The sequence below is a fragment of the Rhea americana genome, unplaced genomic scaffold, assembly GCF_003343005.1.
Source record: "Rhea americana isolate MKP2758 unplaced genomic scaffold, rheAme1 scaffold_14, whole genome shotgun sequence".
In the NCBI taxonomy this organism is placed as follows: domain Eukaryota; kingdom Metazoa; phylum Chordata; class Aves; order Rheiformes; family Rheidae; genus Rhea; species Rhea americana.
In genome coordinates, this window is record NW_028185483.1 from 8653471 (window position 1) to 8676400 (window position 22930).

Sequence of the window (22930 nt, forward strand, 5' to 3'; positions counted from 1 at the left end):
CTAAATTCCAAATAGTAAACCCCAGTATCCAGAGGATTCCAGTGGGTAATTTCCATCTCCTGCTGTTTCAGCTGAACATTCAGCTTCTGTAATGCTRTGGCATTTAACCGTAAAAAGAAAAAAGCAATGTTTATGCCAAGAATTGCATTCTTCAGAGCATTCCACTCCTACGTCTTTTGACCTTATTAGATGCTCATTAATTTGTGCGACCAAAATGCCTGTGCACAGAGGAGACCGATCTGACTTCTGCCAGTGGATGATGAGTGTCTTCCCATCACTCACACCTTCAGTAATCTTCATGTTTCCATGGTGGGTTATGTTAGGTACAGCTGTCTGTATTGAATTTGGCCCTGATGTCAGGGAAGACTCTGCAGCAGGACTGTGGTCAGTCCAGAAGTWAACTGAGCTGAAGGAGCTTGAATCTGCTTGGTTGTGCTACAACTACACCTAGGCTTTGAACAGACCTGCTGGGGTTGCTTCACTAGCCGGTAGTGTCAGTGCAGTTTTGAAATCTGATCCCTGAGGCAGATTTGCCCTTGTTTCACACTRTAAAGTAGCATTAGTGCAGGCATTGAGGGCAGACTATGTCTTGCTGATAAGTAAGAGCGAGAAGAAAACTCAATTTTATTTGAGAGTGACCTTCAAAGTTGGGGGATGGTGGGGAGATGGAAGGAAACTAAGCCACATCCCAAGGCAGTCCACCAAAGTGCCTTTGCTCACTCTCACTGTGGCATCCTGGGAGGAGGTGGGATGTCAGAGGCATCTCTGGCTTTCCTTTGAAAGAACAACTGCAGAGGCCACAGGAATGTCCTGCCTTTTTCTGCATGTTCCTCCAATGCCTTGGCAGACAGCCTGGTACAGCTGCTTCGTGCATCCTTTAGCCTTTGTAAAGTGACTGTTTTCCCTTTCAGGTCAGGAAGAATCTGTATGGTGGCACTAGGAAATGGTTCTCTATGTGCAGAGTTTGCTGTGGTTCAACTTAACACAGCAAGGGGCCACCCAAGCGAGCACTGTGAGTCTGCCTGGGTCCTGCAAATAGCTTCAGGTTCTCTCTGTCCTGACATGTCCCAGTATGTGTCCCTACTTCATAGCACCTGTAGTTCTTGGTTTAGCCTCAACCTGAAAACACCACAGAAAGCAAAGGAAGGATGAACTTAGAAGGAAATATATTTATTGCAAGTGAAGGGAATAAAGATCATCTCTAAAAGCTAAGAGAAACTAGAAGTTTTTCTAAGTGGCAAGAGCTGCAGAGGAAGTGGTTAACATCAGGCAGGTGATATATGTAGACAAAGGAAGAAAGATGTTGCCGTGGAGATCCCWTATTGATAATCTTAGATGTATTTATCTGTACATTAAACTACACAGAAAATGAAGATGTGTGCTTCCCCCTCTGGGCCTTGAAAGACTTTACCACTGTCACTGCCATGAATGGCTGAAATTCTAGATGAAATGAAGATGAAATCATAGAAAAATCCTGATGAAGCTGAGGAGCTTAAGCAGTTGCAGAACTGGTCAGTAAGCATACTATATCGAATATGAACTGTGTAATATTTTTGGGAACTACTGCTATATAGTCTGCTTACAGGGAAGAATCACCATTTGGAGAAAGGTTTGCAGGAAACAGAATGCAGTTTCTCTTAGCTAATGTTGCATGTTGCCAGTCAGARTATTTCCATATGTTTCCAAGTGATGGCCCTGTGTGTGCTGACTGGTTACTGAGTGCTGGCCAAAAAAAGGGGGGGCGRGGAGTAGCAGCAAATCAGTTGGTCTCCTCTGCATAGAGGGCCTAAACTAGCTGATAATCCTTTTTCTGGCCAAGTGACTGACTCAGTAGACAGTGCCAACACACCCTAGCCTGTTGCTTTGACACCAGGGGTGGAGAAGTTAGRTGCTAGTCTAAGATTTGAGAACATGAGTTCAAGCTTCTGCTGTCCAAAGATTTTGTTCAGCTTCCTGGGAAGCACTTACTGCATGTCTAGCCTTGACCTGTGTTGCTGCAAGACATGCTATTGGGAAAGGAGGTCAGTGATAGCAGTAGCTTCATATACAGTGGTGGTTGCAAGAAACAGCATGGGAAGACCACAGAAGATCATGTGAGGCAACTCTTCTCAGCCCCAAGTCAGCATTGGTCTTATATCTGCTGTCTCAGTGGTGTTCTTCTCGCTTCTGAAGATCTCTGGGGACTCCAGCACCTCTCAGACCAGCTGCCCCCGCCCCCCACCTCTGCCAGGGCTCGCTGTCATCATGTCTCTTGCACCTTGTCCACAGCAGGGAATACAGACAGGAGCCTGTTCTTTCACTTTATAGCTGCTTTTTACATAGCTGAAGACCATTCTCAGTCCTGACTGAAGAGCACCAGTTCTCAGTCTTTCCACTTCAGTTGTGTTTTTGAGTGCTCAAGCTTGGTGCTGTGCAGGCTGTACAAAGCACTCTGCTGCTGCCTTGCTGATCCCAGCCAGGGCAGAAGTGCAGCTAAGCTCTGCCTGGCCTCCTGTATGTGTAACCTGGCACATGGTGGGAATGCAACATTCGGTTTGAAAGACTGWCTGGGTTAGACAAAGGTGTTAATGTGATCTGACGGTGACCAGCACTGAACAGTGAAACATGGGTTAGGATTTCACAATGATGTGCATGTGCCGTCCTACCTGCTTATCCTGCTAGCTGGGATTGTTGGTTTAAAAGAGGAGAAAAAGGAAAAAAGTGCTGCTGCTCCTACCACACACCAATTCATTTAGGTGTTGCACTTTGAGAAGATATCAGAGTTCTATCGATGCTATCAACTGGGAAAAAAAAGTGTTAATTGTTAAACATATCAAGTGAAGACTAGAAAGGTGTACTAAAAATCTTCATGAGAGGCACAGGAGGCCAAAAACACTGCTGAGTCTCTGCTTTGTACAGAGGGATGCTGGCCCAGCAGCTCTGCCAACAGAAAGGGGAGAGTATGGGAGCAGAGCACTTTCGTGAGCTCTCCGCTTCTGCAGGGAACTCTGCCAGGAGACTGATCGTCCCAGGTGGGCTTACCAGCTCTGTGATGCAGCTCTGCAATGGTGCCATCCAGTGTACCCTGAAACGTGAGTTTCATTTAACATTTTAGAAGCTTCAAGACCTAGGAAATACAGGATGATTTTATCTCTCTAGCTTGGAGGCACCTCCCTGAACACCATGATTTTTGTGTAAATAGCAGCACAACCTGTCTTTCTAGCTACTGTTTTGCAACAACAGAGCTGAGAACTGTACTAGAAACAAGCCCAAACCAATGCCAGGAAGTTTCTCAGCTAGCAGCCTGAGCACTCTGGGGATTAAAGAGACCTGCAAACAGTGTAAGAATTTGTAACAGAGCTAGCTCCACCCCCAGTGTTTGGCCTCAAGCCAGATACAGTTGATTTGTTCTCAGCAGTGCTGGAAGAGCCACAGGGATGCTACTGATAGAGMGCCATGTTGTGTTCTTCCTCAGCCACTTGTTCTGGGGTAAGAGCTGTGTCTTTATCTAAAAACAGTCATGTGAAATAATAGTTTAGCCATGTGGGAGGCATATCAGGAGGCACAAAGCTGCTSTGCAAGCTTGTACACAAATCTCCTTCATGCTCTTATTGGTGTGCATGTCTTAATAACGAACTAGCTCCGCAAATCATTATTCAGGATGTAGCGATGGACATGTGCTGATTTGTTAGCACATTGCGTGCTGCAGGGATTCATACAGCGGTACTGGCTGAAAGTATCAGCTCTTTGGGGCATCAAGGGGCATAGAACTGCTTCTGAGAGTTGGGGCAGCCAAAACAGCCTCAGTTCCCCTTTGGGCCAGGAACCTCCCACCAGCTCCTCATRCTRTTGCAAATTAATGGCTGCTGCCCCTCTGTAATCTGTTACTGCACACTTGAATGGGACTCAGGCACTCCACACTGGTCTGTCTCCTCCCCCCCCCCCCCTTTTTTTTTTAGGAAGGAAGCAGCATCTTTTTTAGGAAGTGAAACACATTTTTGGAGTGCTAACCCACTCTGGCACTGCATGAAGTGCAGTAAAAATGTGTCCCTCTGAAGTTTTGGGTTCTTCAGTTTCAATGAGCAAATCTGGAGTTYGACCGTCTCTATGCTCAGTGTTCACTTTGTGTTTGGTGTTGTCCTGCCCAGCACCTCCCTTGTCCTGGTTATGCCTTGCAGAGTGGCTTCATGGTCTCCCCTTCCACAAGCACTGTCAGACCTGCAGAGCAAGTATGAACAGTGCCGCATGGGAGACTGTCCACGTCTACAACTGCAAGAGCAAGCCAAATAATGCAGTAAGCAGCGTGTGTACCTTATTGCTTGCTCTGGTCTAACAGAGCGCTGCTTATGGGACATTTGTATTGTGTGAGCTTGTCTTCTGTTGCAAGTGACCGCAGAAGGGGGATTTGCCATCAGCAAATGGCATCAGTCGTGCATGAAACCCTGTTAACTGAGTATCTTGAATATGAATTTCTTGAAACTGTTTGGTCTGGGCTGCTGCCAGTTACCAGGTTCCGAGCAGGCTGGACTGGGTGTCCCTCGCAGCTGCTTCCTTGTTCGGCTTCTGCTTTTTTTTCTCCCTTACCAGTATGTCTGGCTTCCACCCTGCTCGCCTCAGCCACTGCGGCAGAGCTGGCAATAATGCGGCCTGTGGCATCACAGTGCCGCCGGCGGCACCGCGAGGTTCCAGCACCCACTGCCAGCCTGCGCTGCGGGCACCTCCGCTGCCCTCCTGGTGTGAGTGGCTGCTTGGACRCCCCAGGTGCTCTGTGCGTTGGGCTGGACAAAGGAGGGCTTGTTTGGATGTACGTGCGTTCTGGAGAGAACAGAATGGTTTCGTTGTAGGCGCTCCATGCCTGTTTTCTTACCTTCATTGTTTTTCTCTCCCCACCAAGGACGTGAGCTGAGCATCRTCTTTGAGGCGAAATGCTTCACCTGATCAGATCTAGACTGCAGCTTGGCTGCAGAAGGCAGCTCTGGGCACAGTACCTGGCCAAGCCAGCGTTCAGGTACTGTTACCACGTGTGATAGAGCGACCATGTAGCAATTCACTTCCCTCAGGGGGGTTTGCCCCACAGTGCKTAATGCATGCAGCAGTGGGTCTTTGCCTGCTCTATTTCCTCTGGATTTGCAGTATTGCTTTTTTCTGTCCTTAATAGAGAAGCTGTTTGTGTTTTGATCCAACAGATGTGGTCAGGGAAGTACTTTTCTGGTCTCTTTTCTGATAATGCAGATCATTATCAGATGATTTGTCATGCAGGAACCCCTGCCACYGGGCAGGCTCCAGCCCCAAGGAATCAACGTGGAGAAAGAATCTGAAATTTTCATGCTTTTTGTGCCTGCCTGTTCCAAGCCAGCCTGGCACAAGGTTATCCGCTCCTCAAGCATGTCATATCAGGGGCCTTGGCTGCTTRTATGGGAGCTCTTTCTTGAGCAAGACCTGGCAGATGAGATTTCACCAAATGCCTAGCAGTTTCCTGGTCCTCATCAGCCCCAGCAAACAGTGAGAGCACATCTAGTCACCTGCAACTCAGAAATAGTCTGGCAGATTTTCTTTTGCAGGAACAGTTTTCTTGACACCTCAATATATTTAGCAATTCTCTGGTATAACACCTATTTTACAAGCTAAAACGAGGGAGGGGGCAGGACATCTTAATGGAAGTTACTCGCAGCTTTATTATTTGTAGCAATGAAGTATTTTAATGTGGTTGCCAAAGTCCCTACTGCAACAAAAAAGATATCTTTAGTGACCGGTCTGACGTTAATTAACAATATCTCTATTGGCACAGACAGGGCTCTTGAATGGCTATTAAATTTTCAACGTTTCTATGTATTTTTACAGTAAAATACTACTTGATGAAAGTGCCTAGGAGCCTGGTTTTGTGCAAGCTCTCCCAGACACGTAGATGAGAAACGCCACGGAGCGGGGTGCTGTCAGTGCTCCCAGGGAGCCTTTGGCATGCCCGCAGGGTGTGGGGTGCCTGGCCAGGCGCAGGCGTGCGCCCTCCAGGCCGACACAGATAGCCCTGGAGACTGATGCAGCTCCCGGGGAAGGACCATTGCACAAATCACTGTGGCTCGCTCTCTCTGCAGGCTGCCGTCACTGCCGTGCTGTGTAATGCACCAAAGAGCAGGATATTCCAGTGATGTGGAGATGGTAAGTCAGGGGTGGGCATTTGTCTGGTGGAGAGGAGTCCACCTCTCCCTCTGGGGCCTTGTCCAGAAGGCTCCAGGGTGTCCTTGACACTGCACATGCTGGAAGCAGAGCGTCAATCAGAGCAGCTGACGGGTGATTCTGGGAACAGGAGGGGACACCTGGGGACACACAGAACCTTTCCATGGGGACAGGAGACAACAGCATCCTTGCCATGTACTCTGCCTCACCACGTGCTGTTGGGACCCGAGGCAGGGAGCCAGGGCTCTGCAGCTGCTCCCTAGCAGGGCTCCCTGTGCAGTCACATGCCTCTAGGTCTCCTGCTTTGCACTGCTGTCTCCTGACTTCAGTCATCCCCTCTGTAAGGGCAGAGTTTTGCCACTGCCTTGTCACCACCTGTTTTCTCTTCTAGGAATCCACTTCCTTTGTCAGAAATATTTTCAATGGGCAGCTCATACCTGACAATGTTTTCCCTTTCCCCTCAGGTGAGTTATATTCATGCATTTGGAGCTGGTACCATTTGCCCTCAAGTGTCACTGACTCAAGCAGTTATGTAGTGGGCAGGGTGCAGGACTGACATTCGGATGTGGGTGCACGGCTGGGCTGCCGGGTCCATACACTGATGATCAGAACAGCTGTCCCCTAGGAAAAGGATGAGATGATGCAAACAGCTATTGGCAGGGGCCCCTTAAGGCAACCGCCAAAGTATAAGGCACTTGCCCACTGCTCTCGCTGTGCCGCTGACTCACYGTCAAGCACATCGGTATTCTCCTCACTTGGCAAAGTCAAGTGCTGGACAAAGTAGTGAGGCTAAGGGATATCTTTCTAATGAGGCCATTCTCCTTCAGCTCTCACAGAGGAGGAAACACAGTCCCTGCGAGCCTTGCTAGATCCCTGCACTCGCTTCTTTGAGGTCAGTGGTATCCTCCATCTCTGCAGGCATGTGAAGATATCCTGACACTTGGACACACCTGTGTATGTGTCCATATCTGTGCAGTCATGTGTGTGCATGCACGCACAGGCGTRCAAATATGCATGTACATAACTGCACTTATACATGCATATCTACAGATGGAAGCATGTACTTTTGCATATGTGAAAATAGGCATATGCACACATATGCTTATATACATGAGCATGTGTACTCACATATGCACGTGCTTGCACATACTCTTACACGCACACATTCCCATATAATTTTACATGTGTGTGCACACACACATAAGGGCTTCCTCACTGTTGCTATTTTACTAAGTGTCTCTGATAACCATAGCATTTGTTTTAGCCTGTCCCAATGGTCTGAGCCAGACTGTGGAGTCCTTGAGTCCTTGTGGCCTGTGAGTGAGCAGAAGGTAGCAGTGGAGGGCTTTGCATAAGTTGTCTTCTGAGCCACAAGGGAATGCAAGGAGAAGGGAGGAACTGGGAAGGGAGGACATGGTCACCCTGCGACACTCAGGCTTGCCCCTGCAGCCCCTCATTGATACACGGTGTGTGGGACTGGCTGCAGTATCTTGGCACTACTGCTGGCAGTGCCTCCCTTCCTGCTAGAACTGGAGATCCTCCCCTAACRCGTCCTTTCTGAGGAATGAGGGGTATCAGCCTCTCACTCATCCTGTCTGGTTACTTGAAGGAGGTTAACAATCCTGCTGCAAATGAGAAGCTGGAGTCTATTGAGGAGGCTACCTTGGCAGGGCTGAAAGACCTAGGAGCCTTTGGACTGCAGGTGCCAGAGGAGCTGGGAGGCACTGGACTGAAGAACAGCCAGGTAAAGAGCCTGCTGGCTTGGGCCTTGTGCAGTAGGGTCTGCCTTTTGGGGGTAGATGGGACAGCAGGCCAATTCCAGGTCTGCAATGGCAGCAATGGAGTCCAGATCTGCAGCTTAGGGTTGGGGGCACCTTTCACCTGWCTAGACAGTGCTGGGTGAGCTCTCCTCACCTTTGTTCTCTCTTCTCCTGGCCTGCAGCCCTTGRTGCACTGATAGACAGGGTGTGAGGACAGTCAGGAGCATGGTAATGGTGTGTGATGGAGGCCTCTATGTGGTGACACTGCACCATCACGCTGCTGCTGCCGCCCTGTACTCTGTGTGCTTGTCCGCAGGGAACCTCCAACCTCCTGACCCACCCAAGCCCATGYTTTCCTGCCATCTCTGCTGTCCCTGCAGCGTTGTGCTGCACCCTGCCAGCCCTCCTGCTGTGTGGACGTGGACAGGTGCCACTATCGGAGCATACAGCCATGCCACACAACCCCTCCCTGACCAGGCTAACAGTTGCCTCCATTTCTCCCTGCAGTACGCTCGCATAGTGGAGGTAGTGGGACTGCATGATCTTGGTGTGGGCATCATCCTCGGAGCACATCAGTCCATTGGCTTTAAGGGCATCCTGCTCTTTGGGACCCCGAGCCAGAAGGAGAAGTACCTGCCCAAGCTCGCCTCCGGTAGGGCGCTCAGTGGGCATGGTCATTTGCTGCTGGGGGCTGCCAGACAGATGGCTTGCTGCAAACAAGCTGGGCTTGCAGCAAAAAAGCTGCACTTGCATCTCCTGCTGGTGGGGATGTGCTGTGACCATGCCTGGCACCGTCAGGGGAGCCGTCAGCCCAGGTGCTGTAGGTGACACTGGCTTGCACCACGGGCTGCCCTGCTACCCTGGCTGAGGTGGCCCAGTGTTTGCTGGAGGTTGGTGTGGACATGGGGGGGACTTGCCTTCGGGGCCTGTTCTGAATCGGGCCTTGAGTCAGGCTGTTGGGCTGTGCAGACAAGCAGGCATGCTGAGAAACGTCTGCTGAAGGACTTGTGGTGCTGTGCTGGCCAGGCGCTGTGCTGTCCCTGTCACATGCACTCAGTCATTCTTGAGTGCCTGCTATGCTGTCCGCAGCCCAGCCCGAAGGCAGGGTGCATGGGGCGCACTGTGCTCTGCCACAGCTGGGTACCCCGCAGCCTGCACCCAGCTGGCTGCCCCCTCTTTTGTAGGGGAGACCACAGCTGCCTTCTGCCTGACGGAGCCCTCCAGCGGCTCAGACGCAGCCTCCATCCGGACGGTGGCCGACCTCAGCCCCTGTGGCAAGTTCTACACCCTCAATGGAGAGAAGATCTGGATCAGGTGAGGCCTGGGACAGGATTTCTCAGGCAGGATTTTCCCAGTCCTCAACTAACTCTTAACTCAGTCTAGGCCAGACAGCTTCTGTTTCTCTGGTAGCCTAGTTTGATAGTCTGTAGTCAACTGTACACAGACTAATTGTTTTTGTTGCTGTTTTCCATTATAAAACAAAATTTGCATGATGTACAAGCAGGCCACAGAATCACAAAATCAGAGGAAAAGAGAGAAAAGAACCAATACAATGATACATAGGCTACTCAGAGGAAGTGTTCACTGCTTTGCTGTCCACTTTGTGTTGCAGTAATGGAGGGATAGCTGAGGTCTTCACTGTGTTTGCCAAGACACCAATAAAGGTAGAAACTGGCGAAATAAAAGAAAGAATTTCTGCTTTCATCGTAGAGCGAGCATTTGGGGGAGTAACCAGGTAAGAGCTGGTCTGTTTTAATGGCATGACATAAAGACCTCCATCAAGGACTGAGATCCAGCAGTTCTGATCCTGTCACTGACACTGGTTTGCTAAATGTCCTGAACAAATCACTCTGCCTGTGCTAAGCTCCCTTACCAACCAATCCATCTGTGTCACTATCCTGTCCATGCTAGAAAGAACTTTTTTTAAAAAAGGTAAATAGTAAGCATCACTATGCAATGCTGTTTGACTGTTTTGTTCTTGTAAATGTCAGAATACCCATTAGCTCTTTGTGTTTCTGTAGGCTGATTTTTTTTTTTTTTTTTTTTTTGGTAGAACAGAAAATGGTGTCTATCTCTAGTCTTCCCTGTGAAAGCTGCTAAAAGTGGCTTTATAAAGTTCTCTGAACTTTTACAGCCTTGGGGAAGAAGATACCAGCATTGAGGGCAGACATTAACACTGTTGTGCTGTTTTTACTTTGGCTGCACTAAAGTTAACCATCACTCAACGAGCACATGCCAAGTCACCTTGAACTGTGGCTTGTAGGAGGCTCTATGTAATCTTTTACTGCGTATCTTTAGGGCCTTCCTGACAGAGTGATCGTGCTTTCACGAGGTGCTGGTGGTACATGTCACCTTAGGAGGTCAAGTGCTGTATAAGAAGTTACTTTTCTGGTGAGACTTTAACCAGAGTTACTATGACAATCAGTYAGCAGACTGCCAGCACCTCGTGTCCTTGCATTTCCTACCTGATTTCCAGCTGCTCAGAGGTGCTCAGCCATTCTGTGCTCAGCAGAGCACATTCGTTTTCTACTCCTAATGACATGTAACCCCCAGCCCTTGCAGGCTGCAGCTGTTTGCTCCAAGAAGCATGACTAACAAGAGAGGGAATAGGCATAGGGAATGCAGGATGCTAAGGCCGTGCACCTCCATCACTTACTGCAGGGAGGAACGTGGCAGTCCCAGTGTCTCATTGGAGACATCCAGTGGGTGTTTGGAGTAAGGCTATACTGCTACTCTGTCTATTGGAAGCCGTGCAGTAACTCTCCTACTTGCACTTCTGCGTACCCCTAGCAGCTGTGCGCTCAGCCTGGCAGGCATCCAGGCCCTGCACATGGGATCTGCAGGGAGCAGAGCCCTTTCATTCCTCCTGGCCTCAAGGAGGACAAGAAGCCACCTCCCACGCTGCCACTGCAGGCCTGTCTGTGGGCAATGGCTGGTGCAGCTTTACTGGGAGGTGAAAGAGATTCTTGTCCCGCCAGCCCTACAGTTCCACGTCTGAATGTGTCTTGAGGCAGCCTCCAAGGCCAGCTGATGCAATCGTTGCTGTGCAGCTGCAAATGTCTGTGTCCCACTCCCTCTCATCCATACTAGGCACCCCGGTATACCTGTACAAATACCAAAATTGTTCATGCAAAACAGCATGCAAAAAATGCACATGTTCAAGGAAAACTGCCAAACTGAAACCAGCTAAGGGCTTTTGCTCTGTGTTCTTCCTTTTTTTTGTTAGTGGCCCTCCAGAGAAGAAGATGGGGATCAAATGCTCCAATACAACTGAGGTTCACTTTGATAACGTGAAAGTGCCTGCAGAAAATCTGCTGGGGGGACTCGGGAAAGGCTTCAAGGTGGCAATGAACATACTGAATAATGGCCGTTTTGGGATGGCGTCTGCCCTGGCTGGGACCATGCGAGGAGTGATCGTCAAAGCCGTAAGTTACTCTTACTTAGAGATTAGGTAGTGCAATGGCTGTGGTAGAAGGTGGCTTAGAGGAGATGTGTGACTGTGTCATTAGGTGGGGGCAGTGGTCTGTCAGTCCCATCCACGGACTCCAGGACTGAGTTTTCTCGAGGTCAGCACTGGTGTGGAGATGGTGCTGGCAGGTGCTTTTACTTGCATGGAGGTTTACTGCCAACTCTGTGYGCACACAGGAAGCGCTTCTCCATCCTCTTCTCCCTGCCACACWCTCAGCCTCTACACTATGTCTCAGACTTAAGCCTTTTCTACACCTATTTTCTTGCTGCACGTCTTTATTGACAAGTGAGGTACTAAGACTGTGTCTGTGCCCTATAATGCCAATCTTGACCTGGTTTTCGCTCCTTTGACCCTTTTCCACACCCACATCTGAGCTGCCTGGTTCCTTCAAGCTTTGGGGACAGCTGTACCAGGCTACCACTACTTACCTGCAAGTGAGTAGGAGCAGGAAACCAGCTTGTGATGTTGCAGGAGGCAGGTTCGGCACCTTAGCACATCCYGGGTCCTGCTCCTGTTCTATCTGGCTCCCCCTGCCTGCAGGCAATTTCAAGGGCCAAGAGCTGGTTTCCAGCTCTGTCTGCACATGGGCACTTACAGACTCCGAGTCAGTCCCAGGCTCCCATCCTGAGGAAGTTCCCATGACTGTTGGAAGTTCTTGTGCGTCCATCTGGCTTGGGACGCTTTTGCTCTGTTCCAGGGGTAAAAAATATTGTGCCTGAATAATTATGGCTGGGCATGCAAGGCRTGACAGTCACAAATGCGTTTTCAGAAACATTCAAGGTAATTGAATAAAGCATCTGTTGTCTCACCCCAAGTCTCTTTACCCTGAAATACATGCCTGGATAGTATCTCTAGAGAGTGGAGTGTAGATAAAAGCACCTTTAACACTGTCTAAACTAATATTTCCTGAAGTCTCCTAACTTATTTGATTCAAACTCATATGAATGGTATCTCTGTGCCATCTCAGAGTGTAACTAGGTATTGAAACAAAGTTAGAACATTGACCACTGAATTTGTTATTTATTTTCTATGTAAAGTAAACCGGTGTGTAGAAAACACTTAGGCCTGTGTTTTAGTGTGAGGCACATGTGCTCAGACTCAGCGGCTTCAGTGCAGCTATTCATGGGCAAAGCCAAACACATATGCCTGTGTATTTGTGATCTGCAGCCTGTGTTGAGTGGTGTGACTTGGTCCTTCAGAACAGAGATTCTTAAAATTCCCTCTCGTGTATGGTGTGAGATTAGGGAGTTCAGGGAAGAGGGGTGGAATTCACGGGCTGGCGTAGTGGAAAAGTGTGTCAGGACATTTCCCTACCTCAGTTTAATTTACTGTCTTGGGTCCTTGCACCTTTGGTGACTTGAACCAGAAGAGAGAACCCTAAGAGTTCTGGCAGAAATCAGAAAAACAAGCAAGGGGGAACTCACAAGCTCCAGGAGGGAAAGGCCAGGTTGCCTCCAAGCCCTGTTAGTGTGGACAGCACAGCACTGGTTCAGATGGAAATACACGTTCAGATCAGGCAGCTGTGTGTCCTGATAWAATTCCTCTTTCAGTGAGCCCTGCATCTCCTCCCTCTTCCTTTCTCTCACTGCGGTAACCTACTGTTCTGTAACACTAGGCAGACCATGCTGCTAACCGCACACAGTTTGGAGACAAGATAAGCAACTACGGGGCTATTCAGGAGAAAATTGCCCGGATGGCCATGCTGCACTATGTCACAGAGGTGAGAAATTCTTCAGCCTCCTCTGGATTAGCAGAGGCCAACACTGCTCAGCTGTGCACAGCGGTGCCTTCCCCAGCGAGGGCAAACCTTGGTGTGGGAAACTGAGTCATCCTGGAAGTAGTCTGAGATCAGAGTAAACATCCTTATCTGACCTAAATGCAACAAGCTCCTCTCCCCAAATCAAGCATCCCTGCACATGTGGTTTTCACCTGGGAGCCTGAGAAAGCAAGCAATCCCTAGAAGCATAAATTAACTGAAATTCTGATGAGTGATGGCACATGATCAGACCATGCAGGGACAAGAGTGGATAAAAGCTTGTAGCCTGGCACGCTCAGGCTCCTTTTACCTGCTGCCACAGTGCTTAAGCAAGTGTCATTATCTCCTGCACCTCATCAAGGCTGGCCCAGTTTGGTGTGTGGATAGGAGACCTTCAGGCTGTGTCTCCTAATCACAAGGAAGTGCTGGGTCTTCTGAGCTTGGCTGTGACCATCTACACTAAAGGAAGGTGAGGACTGTGTGCCAAAGTGTCTGCTGCCCAGTGTGGAGCAAGAACTGCCACCCAGGTCAGGGCAGGATGAAAAAGCTCCAGAGTTATCAGGGCTGGTGGGTGCTCCCTTGGAGGGCCATGCTGCCTGCTACACGCCTGGAAGTGCTGGAGATAGGAGCAGGTTCTCTCTGGGCCAGGCTGCAGGGGCTGCATGGGGGCAGTAATGCTGCAGGAGTCTGATGGGCTGTGACACTGGGTGGAGAAGGTGAGGGGTGGAGAGATGTCCTTGTCACAGACATGACCTGACCAGCAGCTCCTCTGCAGTCAATGGCCTATGTGCTGAGTGCCAACATGGACATGAAGGTGACTGATTACAARCTGGAAGCTGCTATCAGCAAGATTTTTGCTTCGGTAAGTGCTTTTAATGACAGCATATCACATCTCCACTGATGGAGCCTGAGCACTGCCTTCTGCTGCAGCCTGTCATGGCGAAGCCAAGCTCCAGGGCCTTGCAGTGGCCTGCTTCCCCCTGGGGTGGGTCATGACATGGGCTCAGTATCTCTGCATGCCTGCTCTCTCTGAGGGTGTGAGGTCTATGGGGTCCCACTGGCCTGAGCCTTGGCTGGAGCTGTTACTCTGAAGGCGAAGGGCAGCWCCCTCCTTGACCAGGTGGTTTACTGCTCCTAGTATGCTGCCTCTTCACGGAGCTCCTGGGATGTCCTGCAGCCCTGAGCTCCAGCCCTGCTTCTCTTTGTGCTGACCATGGCCCAGCTCGGGTGAAAATGCAGGCCAAAGGCTTTCTCTGGCTGTCCCAGGAGAACTGCTTGGTGCTAGTAACATAATAGTACTCCAGTATTGCCTGACACATTTGCCAGGTGGTACTACGCGTGGACAGAGATGTAAAGAGGGAGCAAAAGCAGAGCTGTTGTGGTGAAGGCTTCCAGTGGCTACATCCAAGTGGGATATGTTCCCATGTTGCTTTGTGATGTTTTTACRTCTAGGAAGCAGCCTGGCATGTCACAGATGAGGCCATCCAGGTCCTTGGAGGAATGGGATACATGCAGGTAAAGGAACATGGGCTGCCAACCAGGGGAGGGGAGACTGAAGGGCACTGCGTGAAGCTCTGTGGTCAGTAGTGCCTAGTGCTTTGTGTCCCTGCCTTGCCATGACTGGGGCAGCCAGCAGATCCTGCTTTGGAACACCTCCCTTTTTGCAGGAAGCAGGCATTGAGAAGATCCTGAGGGACCTGAGGGTTTTCCGCATCTTTGAGGGCACCAACGACATCCTCCGGCTGTTTGTGGCACTGACAGGTGTTCAGGTAAAGACCCAGAAATGACCTCGGGGGAGGGGGGGGAGTTTCCCTCCCAGAAGACTGTAGGTGCTCCAGCCGCAGTGGGGAGGGTTTTCCTGGGAGGGGTAGGTGCTCTAGGTCTCGCTGTGGCTGGCACTGGCACAGTGGCCAGGAGTCCATGGGTGCCTGAGCCAGCCTGGCRGGAAGGGCTGCGGGTCCCGCCTGCACGGAGCAGCTGTCACAGCTCAAGGACGCACCCCAGAGCTGGCAGAAAGCAGTGTCCTGCTGGAGTCTGTGTTACAACATAGCTACACTTGTGCCCGTGAAAGCGGAGAAGTGTTAATGTGAATACGCTGAGCTCACACGAGGGAGGCCAGCCTCCTGGAKACCACATCTGGACAGCAGCACACGGTGCAACACGCAGACCTGGTTTGAWGGGCACGTTTGAACGCCAACTCTGACATCTACTGCCCTATCTTTTTCCATGTCTTCTGAATCCCAGATCATCAATATAAAAGCAAAAAACTTTGCATGGGCTTTTGTGAATATAAATTGTTCTGCTTGTACATGGACAATGACCTAATCTCTAAGAGATGRTCTCTCCTTTTTTAATGTGATAGATTCTGTTTTCTTTTTCAGCAAGTCAAGCTATTGTTACCAGCACATTTTAAAAACATATCATGAGGAATATATAGGCTGTATGTAGGTCATAGCAAATGTGATTTAAGAGTGTAACTGCATTAATGCACTCCTGCACTAAGGTTCTGACACTTGTTTAAGTTGCAGAAAATAGGTTTTAAATGGTCTTACTGGGGCATCCATTTGACAGACMTGGTAATGCCATGAACTGATCATAGCGCCTCCTCCAGGAGAGCAGAGTCCCTGTGCAGAAGGAACTGTCCGATACGCTAAATGACATTCTTTAAAGTATTTGAAATATGTTGCAGTATGCTGGAGGCTGCTTAAAAAAACTGCAAAAAAGCATCATGAGCCCACTAGGGAATGTGCACGCTATCCTCAGAGAAGTTGGATGGAGAACAAAGCGGTAAGCTCTGGGGATGCCTGTGGGCCCTGCTGTCCCGGTGAGCCTGGCTTAGCTGGGGCACTGAGATACCTGCGGGAAGGCGTGAGAAGTGTCCTGGAGAGCAGAGCTGGAGCACACCAAGGTGCAGCACCAGAGGGAGCTGCTCTGCCAGAGATGCTGCCTCTGGAGGCACTTCAGTTGGGGTTAACGTTCACAGACACACGGCCTTCGGTAGTCTGCAAGAGCATGGAATTAGAGAGCGTAGGATCTGCTCCTGTGTCTGTTGGAGAAGTCCAGCCTTGCCTCCTCCTGCTACATGYTTTGTCACTGTTGTCAGCGAGAACAAGATCAGGCCGCATGCATGCCGTGCTTGGCACCTAGTGCGCGTTGTGTGATAACGGGGCAGCAAAATGATAAAAAGTTTGACCTTTCTAGTATTAGGCTGACCTTGGTGTGGGACACTCTGGGACATACTGAGGAGCCAAGATTAAGTTCACTGTTTTAACGCCAGTTTTTATGGTGAGCATGTGCACAGGGCTGACATGCTCCAGGGCCAATGTTTTGTTGCTGATTCAGATGTGGCTCTACAGTGTAGTTTTGTCTACAGAGACTTGTTCTGCKCTCTGTTTTGCACCTCTTTGTTTTTCTTTTTTCTATTTCTTTTTTCTACTTTCAGAAAAGTAGGGATCTATTCTGGCTTCTCTCTCCAGGGACTTGTTCATTCAGACCTCGACAGCAGTGCAGTCCAGGTAGGAGAGCCTTCCTCAGARCCAAGCTAGAACAGCTGTTGTTCCTGTGCTGCAGGGCTCATACCTTAAATAATAACAATAACTCTTTTAGTTTTACAGTTTCTTAAATCTTTCTTTAGTTTCTTATGTTTTGGATATATATTCAGATAATTTCCAGGTTGTAGGGCTACTCACTAATTGTATATATATATATGTGAAACATAACATCTTTTGTGCGTTTGCCTTGGACTGAGGCCCCATATCCTACAGGCCATTTCAAGCTTCCAGGATTTGTTTATTTCCTTAGGTGTCATAACTGTAATTTTACACCATTTTGCAWGAACAGGTCTCAAAGCATTTTCTGCCACTCCTAGAAACAGAGGAAAATCCCCCCCTTCCCTCCCTTTCTCTGGCTTTTCTCCTACAAGTTCATTTTTGTTGTTTTCCTCTCTCCTCCAAAGGAAATGGGGCTTTTGGTAGGTCATACAAGCTGCAACTTGTAAGCAGAAACAAGCTACTTGTGCTGCTGTGCCCAAGACCCTCAGTGCTGCCAGGCCTGAGTGACCCAGCCTTTGGGCCTGCTGCCTTTCAGGTCCTGGTGTTGGACCCGCAGAGTCAGGGGCACCTTTCCCCAGGACCTGGGCTGATGGTCCTAACACACAGATGAATTGTCAGACTGTTTGCCATGAGCAGCTTTTCCTGATGCAGAAGATACCTTCAWACACACCTTCTGTTCAGCTCACTTTAAACTTGAACCTCAAAACTTGAGTGCTGCTCCCCTCTGAAACCAGGAGCTCTTTCCCCCATAAGTGTCTGGGGGGAAGACAGCGCAATCTATGGTAGCTGTGCATCTTGTCTCCCCCGAGAACACAATATTCAGGTAACCAAATACTGGCAATAATGAGTGAATACATTACACTTTGGGCAAATTTACTGAAAAAGTTCCCTGAACTACCTGAAGTGATTTGGAAAGCTGCCAAGTGTAACCACCACAGAGATCTTTCCTGCGTGTCAGAGGGGGCTGCTGAATGTGCAGGGTGGATTTTCCTGCAGTTTGTCAGAGCTAGTGTCAGTGCCCCAATCTGGCAAAATCATAGAATCATAGAATCAGTAAGGTTGGAAGGGACCTCTGGAGATCATCTAGTCCAACCCCCGTGCTCAGCAAGGTCACCTACAGCATGTTAGACAATGTCCCGAGATGAAAACATCCTCACGGGGACAGGCAGGGAGCCCTGGGCAGGTGAGTCCCAGGGAGCTGGTCATGTGCTGCAGCTGGTGGTGTYGCACAAGCAAAAGGTGCACCCAGAGCACTGGCCTTCGTGCAGTGCCTCGGGGCCAGAGGGGAGGAGAGTTTGGGCAGTTTTGAGGCTGTCCTAGGTGTAATGTTGAGGCCTGGACCTGATCTCATCACTGGATTGAGATCAAGGCTCCCTCCAGCTGCCTTTCAACCCCTTAGAAGGTGCAGAGCTGCTGGTGCCTGGGGTCTAGCCCGTCATCAGCTGCTGGATATCCTTCCCTGAGGCCAGTGCACAGCCTRCTTGCCTTGGCTGCTGCCCTGTCGCAGCTTTCTTCCACAGAAAGCTCTGTGTTACCTCTCTCTYTACTTTAAAGCTGACGAAGGCTGTTGACCTGCTGGGAGAAGCTGTAGAGAGCCTCCTGCTGAAGTTTGGCACCAGGCTGACAGGTGRGTGCTTCTCTGCAGCTGTTGAAATCCCACCTCTGCTCTGCCATCAGGCTGTGAGCTGTGGGCCCTGCAGCTGGGTGCCATGTCAGAACGGGCTGAGCTCCACAAGTGGCAGCATTCCTGAGACCTTGKGTTGCTACCTCTCATCCTACTTCCCCTCTTTCCCCGCTGTTTTTCCCTTGCTGCTTTCATAGCTTGGCTTGTGTTCCTCCACTGGCCTGGCTCTGAATGCTGACCCTCAGGGATGCAGATATGACTCTTGGAGGCCAGTATTAGCTTCATGCTGTTTTGGCATCATAGGACGCTGCACCCTGTGCTGGCCTGGAGCCTGCAAGGCTCAGCAGGGCAGGCACCGGTGGGAACCGCTTCTCTGTGTGCCTGTGCAGCACCCAGCATGGCTGAGCCCAGGTCTGATGTCTCTGTGCCCTGCTGGCACTGCAGCGGCATCCTCAGCCTTTGCAGTGGCAGGCACAGGGAGTGACAGCAGACCCTGCTCCCAGGAGTGCTTGGCACCTTCTTACCCCACAGCAGCTGTGGCCATGCATCTACTCTGCAGTGACTGCCAGAGAAGCCAGCACATCTGCCCCAGCTCATCACAGTCTCTGTTCCCAGATAAGCAGTTCCACCTGAAGCGTGTGGCTGATGCTGCGATAGACATGTACGCCATGGCTGTGGTGCTCTCCAGGTGYGCAAGGGAGGTGGAGGGGGGAGATGCTATTTTGAGAGGGGAAGGAACTCCCTGCCAGGCAGCTGCCTTGATGGTCTTCTGGCAAGGAGAGCTTTTAGGACCTTCTGCCACTGAAGGCTGGGGGGGGGGGGGGAGCCTGAGGTAATGTGCAGCAGGGAGCAGGGCAGCAGCACTGGGGTCAGGATGCTGGAGAGACAGCATTTCCTTTGAAAGCCAGATCCTACCCAGGCCCAGCCAGCTAAAACTCCTCTTTTACCGAGGTCCCAGCAGCTGACTTGAGGCTGGCTTGGAGTGTGTAATGGGAGAATCTCACCTGCGCTAAGTGATGGTTGTAGATGCATATAGATCTTCATGGGTAGAGTGGCTCTGCCCTGTCCCAGCCTTCAGCTGACTGGATTTTATCTTCAGCTCCAGCTTTTTCTATCAAGGGAGTTTTCTTTGCTGGTAGCACTCACTGCAGTTACATCCTCTCCCTAGGGCCAGCCGAGCCTTATCTCTGAAACGGGCGTCTGCAGAACATGAGAAACTCCTGTGCCGGACGTGGTGTCACGAGGTGGGCATGGAGCAGAGCAGGTTGAGTTGCTCCATTTGCTATGGCTTCTTGGTGGCTTTGTCACTAGGCAGCTGACCCATGCCTGTGCTGCCTGATCCTAGAGGGACCCGTGCCTGTGTTTGGCCCATGGGATTCAGGCACCTTTCCATGCACTGCATATGTCGTGTACCCAGCACTCCTTMACCACGCATGTGTACCGTGTGACCTTAATCCAGTGCTGTTTATACCATATCTACCATGTGCTCAGTGCTGCCTCAACCCACACACACCCTGTATGGTCCCTGTACCCACTCTTACCTCTCCTACAACCCCCTAGGATACRCTGGGTAGCCAGTGCTGCCTCACCCCATATATACTTTGCCCCTCAGTGCCACCTCACCATTTGTTCAGGCTGCCTCAGCCCATACACACTTCATATGTGCTTTGTAGATGGTACTGCCTTGTTCCTCCATACCCCTGCACCACTTCACGCTCCGTGTGCTGTGCATGTAGCCTGTACTCTTGCCTTGCAGCTGCCTCATCATCCAGAAATATGTAGGAGGCTTCATTCTTGCGTGAAGTGCTCACAGCATGTCTCATGCCCCCCCCTTTCCCCAGTTCTCCCCTGGCTCTCCTCCTTCCTGTGTTTCCACTTCTGCTCCAGCTTCCTGCCCTTTGATGTGCCTCCACTCCTTTGCTCTAGGGTACGAACGGCTTAGCAGATGGAGATTTTTCCCCACCCCATGATTAGGAGGATTATATGGTTATGCCTTTCCCTGAACCCTTGCTCTGGTGTGTATTAAAGGTGGGCTGCTCACAAGCACAATCCTAGTGCCAGCTAATGACATACAGGATGGACCTTGAGGAGAGCCCTGGTCTATGCTGGAGCTGAGCTAGGATGACAGGCAGGAGACTCTTGGCAGTGCTGGAGAAGAGATGGCTGGTGAATGTGTCCTGACCTCATGGCCCTGAGTAGGGACTCAGATGTAGGTGTCTGAGTCTTCTCCGCTCTAATCTGTGAACAGCAGATACCTCGGTACTTCTCGTTGTGGTCAGACAGAGCCCTAAAATGTGCCCCTGGAGAGGGTGCAACCAGCCCTCACTTGGAAACAGGTCCCAGCAGCCCAGTAGCGAGCTTGGCTGTCAGCTCTGGTCGTTTGTGCTTCAACGCGTGCAGTGCCTTAGCGCTTGTGCAGTTCCCTTAACACCCGCCACCCCTGCTTCAGGCAGGCCCTGGGATGGCCTTTTGGGTAACTCCTTCCCCAGGGTGCTGGGCCCTGCAGCAGCCATCCTTTGCAGCCATAYTAGGGGGCAGGTTTAGCTCAGTTGGTTAGAGCGTGGTGCTGCTAATGCCAAGGTTGCGGGTTCAATTCCTGTGTGGGCTATGCTGAAGGTTGGACTAGATGATCTCCAGAGGTCCCTTCCAACCTTACCATTCTATGACTGTATGATAAGGCTGCCTGAGCACAGCTTGGACTATGCAGCCCTGGGATGATGTAGACCAGTTGGGATCCCTCAGGCCCCTCTGTGGAAGCAGCTCTGCCTGCTGGGGCAGGCCCTCCAGGTGGTGCTGGCAGTAGGATGGGAACAGTGTGTTAATGAGCAATGTCTGGGGTGAGGGCTGGGGGATCATGCTGGCAGCAGCCAAGTGGAGTGAGTGGCCACTGACACAGGGGCTGGGGCTCTCTGCACAGCTGCTGCAGCCACAGTCTGTGATTTTTGGTGCCAGCACTGAAGGCTGAACGCTGCATCTTTCCCTGGGTCCTGTGAAGTTTCCTCAGCTGACKACATGAGGACGAGGTGGTCAGTGGTTCCATAACTAATTGGTAATGGCATGTCTTTGTCCAATGCAGGCGTATGAGCGAGTGMAGGCAAATTTGAGAGCAGTGAAGTCGTCTACGTGGAATGAATCTTGCAGCAACATGAAGCTCATATCGCATGCGGTGGTGCAGAACAAGGGGGTCTACACGACACACCCACTTGGCTTCTGAAGGGATCCTGCCTTGGGTTAGAGCGAACCACTGCGACTCCTGCTAGGACATAATAAATTGCTATTAATTTACTTCCACTGGTATTGGTACTAGTTATGAGGGAGCTGACAGCTACAGCAAAGCCCACCCCACAGGCCACCCCCCCCTCTTGCTGTGGCTCAGGGAGTGTCGCCTCTTGCTGGCTCCTCTCCCAGTGGAGTGAAAAGGGGCCACTCCATTTAAAGGTAAAATGCTGCCACTGCAGCCAAGGAGTCCTTGCAGTGTCCCCTAGGAGAATGCTCTRTGCTTGGATGGTAGATGTGGCCGCACAGTCAAGCAGGCACACCTTCATGTGCCTGCCTGCATACGCACAGGCCAAATACTATCCTAGGGTCAAGCCTAGCTGTTCTGCAATGCTTTCCTTCCTGGTGCTTTTCCAGTACAGACACAGCCTAGGTCAGGAGAAAAGCTGAGCTTGCTGGATGGCTGTGTGTGTGGGGATCTCACCTCTGCAGTGGATGGTATGATGCCATTTGTACAGTTCAGGTCAGGACATGCATCAACAGTTCTGATTTCTAACCTGTTTATATTGCAAGAGGTTCAGATGAATGTGGGACTTCACAGAGGTTCTGCAGCTTCCTTTGATGTTAACGTGAGCAGCCAGTCTAAAGCCAGGCTCTTAGAGCTTGATGGATGCACACATAGTGGCAACCAAACTGCTGAGGGAGTCATGTGCTGGGGAGAGCCTCTGCGTGCTGCCCAGCTGGGTGCTGGGGCTGCCAGGGGGATGGAGGACCACAGCGTGTGAGGAAGCTGGGCTTCCTCAGGCTCCTCACCCCCGGCTACCGTTGCTRTGTGGGTTAGATGATGCAGCATCATCCCCGGGACCCAGTGAGTGCTCTGTAAGAGGGGCAGAAGTGGAGCTGCTTGTGGCTCTTGAAGTTGTTTGTGCAGTCAGAGGCTCAGAGCATGTTTGTGCATGTACGAGTAAGCCATGGGGAGCAGTGTAAAAAAGGCATAGAAAGGGTGAAAGCCTGAACAGAGATTAGATTAAAAGAAAATGTAATTAAATGCACAGAGCATCCTGTCTGTTACTCAACTCTCCTTGCATAACTCATGGGACCGGCTGCTTTCACAGATGACTGCACTGCTGTCAAATTCATTTGCTGGGCACCTGTTGGAAGAACTGTCAGGTCAGCTCAGATTTAATTGCATCTTTCACTTGTAATGAGATTTTAAAATCTAGAAGGAAAAGTGTCAAAAGTTCTTGCAGCTCCTAAGACAAGCCTGCGATGCCTCCTGCTATTTAATCCCCACCGTGTACCCCAGCTACCTGTAACGTGGACCAGTCGGTGGTTTGAGGCACACGTTGAAGAAGCACCATGCAGATGTTGCTGGCCATCATTGTAACTATTCCAAAGGTC

The 22930-nt window shown here is 50.5% G+C and overlaps 1 protein-coding gene across 6 annotated transcripts; it reads left to right on the forward strand.

The window, feature by feature from the left end:
• The first annotated feature begins 24 nt into the window (after positions 1–24).
• Positions 25–21598, forward strand: LOC146599466 (very long-chain acyl-CoA dehydrogenase, mitochondrial-like). 6 transcript variants are annotated; one of them, XM_085298655.1, is made up of 20 exons: positions 25–309; positions 1366–1511; positions 6072–6135; positions 6545–6617; positions 6981–7045; positions 7763–7897; positions 8421–8565; positions 9098–9227; positions 9526–9648; positions 11140–11338; positions 12998–13102; positions 13914–14000; positions 14591–14653; positions 14806–14907; positions 15828–15925; positions 16581–16653; positions 18244–18316; positions 18929–19001; positions 19482–19557; positions 21390–21598. In XM_085298655.1, the coding sequence occupies exons 3-20, from the start codon at positions 6097–6099 to the stop codon at positions 21525–21527; spliced, it is 1797 nt and encodes a 598-aa protein (XP_085154781.1). In that variant the 5' UTR covers positions 25–309; positions 1366–1511; positions 6072–6096; the 3' UTR covers positions 21528–21598. The 6 variants fall into 6 exon arrangements, with proteins under 6 accessions (XP_085154781.1, XP_085154782.1, XP_085154780.1 ...); XM_085298654.1 differs by lacking the exons at positions 25–309; positions 1366–1511 and adding exons at positions 4757–4783; positions 4874–4987; XM_085298656.1 differs by lacking the exon at positions 25–309 and having other exon boundaries at positions 1248–1511.
• Positions 21599–22930: the final 1332 nt, after the last annotated feature.